General features: G+C 39.3%; 1 protein-coding gene across 1 annotated transcript; it reads left to right on the forward strand.

Annotated features, from left to right (window-relative positions):
- The first annotated feature begins 2,105 nt into the window (after positions 1-2,105).
- On the forward strand, positions 2,106-5,170 carry Crz (Corazonin). Its single transcript, XM_086989255.1, has 2 exons — positions 2,106-2,323; positions 4,082-5,170. The coding sequence occupies exons 1-2, from the start codon at positions 2,192-2,194 to the stop codon at positions 4,181-4,183; spliced, it is 234 nt and encodes a 77-aa protein (XP_086845381.1). The 5' UTR covers positions 2,106-2,191; the 3' UTR covers positions 4,184-5,170.
- Positions 5,171-6,539: the final 1,369 nt, after the last annotated feature.

A 6,539-nucleotide genomic window follows, 5' to 3' on the forward strand; every position in this document is an offset into this window, starting at 1 on the left:
TACATAATAAAAGAGGCTCAGTATTTTCGACCATATCCTTTAATATCATTATTGCGTATATGTTCTCATATGAAAAGTATGTTAGTAGTCAAGAGAAGATCTCAGTAAAACTTTGAAAGAATAAAAGCGAAAACTAGTAGTTAGTAAGCAAACGATGGGTCGTCACTCATGAAAGATTAACGGCAGTGTCCATAATGAAATGTGTAGTTTCCCTCCATTTTAAAAGTGATGTAATAGTCCTAGCGCACTGAAAATGGTAATCGTCTTTTAATAAATGCCCACTGTTCAAAGCAAATTGTGGAAATTGCCTGAGTGGCCAAACCCGCTCTCCAGGAACAAGAAAATGCGGTGAAAGGAATATATGAATAGAACAGTTTTTGGTGGTCAATAATAGGTCATATTCTATACACCCAAGACATTAGTATATGTTCAGTAATAGTGTTGAGTAGGTGAGATGTATCTACGGCAGCTTAAACCTGCGATATCTAGGTCTATGAGATCATGGGGCCCTAAAGAGGGCAACAGTGGACAAGCATATCCTATTATAGATATGCTTCGAGAAGCTCTAGATAGAGATATTACATATGGGAATGCGAATGGTAGTTAGATGGCTGTCCAAAAGTTACCAGAATACTAGGACAAGTTTGTGAGTACCTTTAAGACAATTAACAAAGAACTAGTTTAAGAGATATTAAATTCGTTGTAAGAGTCTCATATGTGCAATTGTCGCCATATTATTTGGCATAGATGTGCATATATACAATGTTGGCCTGAGTATAAGTTCTGAAGCAGATCAAAATACCGGCAACTAGTTAACTAACAGAACACGAGTGTCCTATCGTCATGACAAACTCTGCGTCACCTTAGTAATATGCCACGACGAATAGCATAGATAAGTGAAACATTGAGGTAAGTTCGGCGAAACTATTTATAATTACAATATACGAACGCAAAGCATGTTTCACCCTACGAAAGCTAAAGCCATTAGGAGACATTATTTCCGCTTACGGCGTATTATTATCCGTGGCGCCAATTTTAGGAACTCGATTAATGAAGAAAAAATATCAAGTTGCAGCTAGGCCTGGTACGTCGTAGTGTGACGCATTAGCGCCATTTCATATTTGCTAATTACGTATCATGATTCCCTATTATTCGATGTTGTCTGGCAGCGTATTAGCGTAAATATATGCATGGTGTTTTTTACGGTCTCCCTCCATCCGAACCTGCCCATAGGCCACCCATAATCCTAGCGCAGAGATGTCGCTTCGCCGTTCACAAACTCCATCAGAGACTTCACTATAAATAGAAAACTTGTGAAAAAGAGATCTGACAATTGGCCGACCGGTTCTTTCTTTGGTGGCATGTGACAACATCCAATATCTCGCGCTCACTTTTGTTATCTCTATCCCGTGCGCAGAGCATGTTTCGACACACGTCCTTCTCATGGGAGTCGTTGCTCGTTTCTATGTTAATATTAATTCGCTAAAAACAAAAGTTAGCACCAAGAGCCGCAAAGTCTTCAGCCAACGTAAGCGGAGAGGCTACAGACACAGCTGTTACTTTCCACCCAGTGCTACCCATTCGGTCAAAAGAAGTCCTTCTGTTTAGCGAAGGATTTAGACGATAGCAAATAAGGCATAGGCTACGGACTTACCAGTACCGACTACATTGCACGGACTCCCTAGAACCGCTCAGAGGGCCGCTGAGACGATAACAATACCAACAAATGGTGAAAAATACCGCAGAGATCATTCATAGCAAAGTTTTCTAAGCAAGCTTATCGAGGAATTGATTCTTATATCATCCAACATAAGACTGAACCTTGTTGTACGTCCCTCTTCTTATTTCTGAGTGTATAATAGTAAAATTGATCCAAACTAGGACCCACTTTTGAGGCATGTTTTTTTGGCTTTTTGGGGGGGGGGGGGGTGAATCGGTTTTTGAATAATTATGTCTCATTTACATACATCGGGGCGCTAGTAGAAAATCCCAGCGACGTCACTGGCGGATAGTTTGTCTAGCCTAAACTGGAGTTGGTGTTCTTCTGTTTGAAGTGCGGGCGGTTCACCCTCTCCCAAGGGTGATATATATAAAGGGGTGTATAAAAGCTCAAGATCCAGTCGACATACATTTAGTGTGCTCCTGATCACCTTACAGAGTGTGCCGGCTTGTAGTCGCTTCGAATCCAACAATGAAATCCGGTCTTGCAATTCTACTCGTGTTGGCAGCCCTAGTGGTTATGTGTACCGCGCAGACCTTTCAGTACAGTCGGGGCTGGACCAATGGCAAGAGGGCTATCGGTCCGGTTGATGTCGACGGCAAGGTGAGATTTGCTGTTTTTCTTACGTAATACTCAATAATATTTATTTACAACTTGCTATGAGTTTTGTTGACCGTGCATTTGGTTTATAGGTCTACAGAACACGATATGCGGACTTTTTTATACGTACTAAAACGAATCTTAAATTTTAGCGATGGAGTTCTCCTTGGGTTTAGCATTCTGTTGCAGTTATTTTGTTACACCCGTGGTAGTCTATCAACTAGATTTAAAAGGTCATATAATAGCACTGGTAAATGTCAAAAAACACTTGAAACCATTTAATGTGATGCTCATCGCCTTCCTAGATGTGAAAATCGAAAAATGTACATTACCTATAACTGAAACATTCAGTATATGATTAATGTGTATCGAAAGAGTGTGCTGCGTCCTTTTGAAAGATCCTACAGTTGTCATAATTACGGAAGTGGTCACTAAATTCAGTTTCAAAAATATGACGTTCATAAAGCACGAGGTACCTAGGTAATGCTCTAATATTACCCTTTTTGCCATAACTGTTTGCACGCTATTTTCCATTAGGGCATCTGTGATCAATTTCTAATGCATCTGCGTTCACGTTTTTATCGACAAACAGAAAAGGGTGGACAGTTTTGTCGTTGAGCTTAATGCGTAGTCTTGCAAAGACGCTACTCGACGACATGGTACGTTAGTGATTTAATTATTCTGAGTAAACTCTGCGGATGCTATAATTATTTTTCCAGTCAAATAGTTTGTGGCAACACGTTCAGTTATTAGTAAACATGAATCAACATAAAATTTGCGCTTATATTTGATACAATTCGTTGTTATTTACCAGTCGACGTTGGAGCGTAACCTTAAGCTCTGTACAGTGATATATTCCTTCCGTAGGCACTCTTTCACCAGTACGCCTGATGTATTTAATAGACCGTAAATTGCAATTATTTGTTACAAGCCCCGGTCTAATTTCATGTTTGAAAAAGCTGAAGGGATTTATAGCGATATTTGTACGTTAAATACTGTCCGTTACTCAACCCACAGAAGCATGATCTATGACTAATTCCACTCTAAAGATGGTCTGTTGCCAAACTACTTAAATCTTTGCATCATCTTCCTTGCCTTCTACTCTTTACTGTATTCCAATGTTCCCGGTCTAGGATATATAATGGTAGGAAGTGACATCACCATGGTGTTTATCGTGTAACTTTACACTTAATCCTAAGGCACTTGATAGACCTTGAGAGCTATCACTTTGGTAGCTTATCTAAGATATAAGAGCTCTATAACGGGGACCGAAGGCTGCCGTGCAATAACCACCCAAAGCGTTAACGGAACGCATACAGTTATTAAAATTCGTTTTTGCCATCTTTATATCAGAACCTTTATCTCATTTTGTCTTTGCGTAGTTGACATCTTATGCTATATAGGTGCCGCTTCATAGGTAGACGCTACGCTGCTATGGTTTCATTTGGAAAGACCATTCAAAGGAATCAATGTATCGAATACACATATAGTGTTATCATATTTGTAAGCAATCTTACAGTGTCAGATCAGTGTCTGTAGTCAGACGCGACCAGCTGTCTACGTGAACCATGCGGCCCATGACTTTAAAATGCAGCTCCACTAGTAAGATGAAAATCAGGTCACATAGAAAACTAATAGCGCAAACAATGAGTTTCTACGGCGTGCCTATAACGTTAGTAGGGGATGAAGGGACAAATAAAAAAATGTACAATCCTTGCCTACAGTTATGTCGATCACATTAACGTTCAAATATATTTACAGCTGGATTCGGGACGGATAACCGCCAAGGATCTCTTTACTCTGGTCGAGTTGAATCGTCGAATGTGTCTATTCCTTGCCGGTGGTTCGCACGAAGACCAGTGATCGCACGGAAGCCAAAACTCCTAGAAGATAACGGATCAGTCAGGACTACATCGCACCTGGTTGATCATTTTCTATCAATGATTATCGATAAATCAGTGAAGTTTCAGGTAAAGGGATGTTCTATCACGTTTGTTACCGCCAGCGCTTTCGCATGTGCGTACTAGATAGTCGTTTGGGGGAGGAGGGGTGGAAAATCTAGCGAACGCTACTGACTTTGAAATAGGTGGGAAGCGATCAAGAATGACAATGCGTTGCCTAAGTATTACTCCTGCCCATTGCAGTAGCTGGCTGATTAGCTGAGAATAGTTAGTCTTGTTTATTTCATAGGAACCAAGTAAGGCGGAAATAATTTAGTTTAGCTTGAAAATATCTTGTTTCAATGAATCGACATTGTAGGAAAAAAGTAAAACACCTAGGGAAAGATTACACATCACCCAAAACACGACATTACCATCCAAGAATGAGTAAACGTCAGTAAAATGGAAAGGCGGACAGAAGACGATAAATTGAGAAAAACAGAAGCGGCACCCTAGGACTGCGGAGATAACCCATTAGTGGAAGCGTAATTTATCATACAAGTATTGGGTGAGCTGTCAGCAACAAACGAACACGACCATAGTGTGAGTACGAGTCAAAATGTATCAGTAAACCCATGGCAGTGGAATATGTAAAACTTCAGTGTTCAGTCGGCTCAATAAGGCAGCTCTGATGGCGGTCAGAAAACCACAGGAAACGCCGACAAACGTCATGAGAATACCTCTAGATGGGGACTAATTTGGCTGCTATCGATCATTGCACTAACCTTCAATCATGCACCCAATCAACAGATTAAGCCAACAGAAAAGTGAACCACGTCGATCACGTTCCTCATGTAACGACGCCAGACATGGGAAAGAGCCGGCCACGCGCTTGATTTATTTTCCGCACAGTTAATAAATGTGTTAATAAACAAATAATAAAATTACAAACGAAATACGCTGAAGCAAACGTTTTATGTTGTATTTTGTCTTAGACAATTTAGATTAGAACAGCCCAACAGTTGAGGATAAGCTCTTCTTTGTCAGATTCTTGCTTTGATAAGAACCGCTAGGAATGTACGCCCCAACAACTAAAACACCCGAGCATTTGATATAATTGAAAAATGTAAATAAAAAAAAAAATCTGCGATAACCTTTCAGCGACAGAGAACTAGCTTTCTGCTTTAAATTCATTATTATCTATTGAGCAATAGACGCTTTAATGATTCTGCACAACAATTATTCTTACTAATGCTAAGCGTTGCAAAATAATCGAATATCTATAATTTAATTAAGCTTGGCAAGAAATACGTTTACAAAAACTTGAGAATAGGTGGCAGTTGTACAAGTCAACGTACGTTAACAAAGTTTCCAGAGTAGTCGAACTATATATATTTCTGTATATATATTTAGTCGCATTTATGAAGCACCGTTAACAGTTTTTTTTATGTGAGACTTTTGCTTAGGACTCCTTTTTACGAAGTAAGGAGTGCAGAGAAGAAAGGGGGAACTGTTAACTATTGTTGAGAACGGTTAATTCCGCTGCTTTCACATGATCGGAGCATATATAGAGTTGAAACTTTACAAAGGTTTACAAAGTCCTTTACAAAGGCACAACAACAATTACAAAGTTGTGTATAGCGTGTAAACGAGAAATGAAGAAGCGAACGGAGGCTTATTATTCGATGAACATGACCAAACACAAAAAAATTTAAATAGCATTGCACATAATAATGTTATTACGTCATTAGGCTGTGTTACCAAAGAAGCTCTTCATTATCTTAAAATCCTAGCTATGGCTCCCTCTGTTACCTACGCTTAATACGTTCTTCAACCGTGGTAATAATCTCTTCATAATGCAGATGCACCTAACATTGCAAGAAAGTGGAACATTGTATATGTCTCTTTGTCGTCTCTGTGGCATCAGGGATGCCGAGCTATTATTTTTATTAACGAATTCCTTAGATAGAGAGGAGGGTGGAACTATATGGGCTAAAATGTGTATAATGCAATAGTTGAAAACAATCAGAGGCACGAGAGAGGAAAAAACTATATTCGCCAAAAACTCTTCTACTATGTAGCCTAATTATCTCACTACAATTTGTTTATTTTTGAGAAATATGCATTGAAAACATTCATGTCGTTAACCCATATAGTTCCGTAAGGTAAAGTTATACGGACCTGAGGTGGAACTAGATGGGTTATTCATGATTCCGTGCGAAGAAGTCACTCAGTCAACAAAATCAAAGAGAAATGTTTTTCTCCTCATAAAGGGCTGTGATTATAACTAGAAAAAATGAAACTTTATAATCATTTACTCCAACCTCGCCAGTCATTCA

Source organism: Varroa destructor, unplaced genomic scaffold (assembly GCF_002443255.2).
Source record: "Varroa destructor unplaced genomic scaffold, Vdes_3.0 BEIS01000005.1, whole genome shotgun sequence".
Lineage (NCBI taxonomy): Eukaryota > Metazoa > Arthropoda > Arachnida > Mesostigmata > Varroidae > Varroa > Varroa destructor.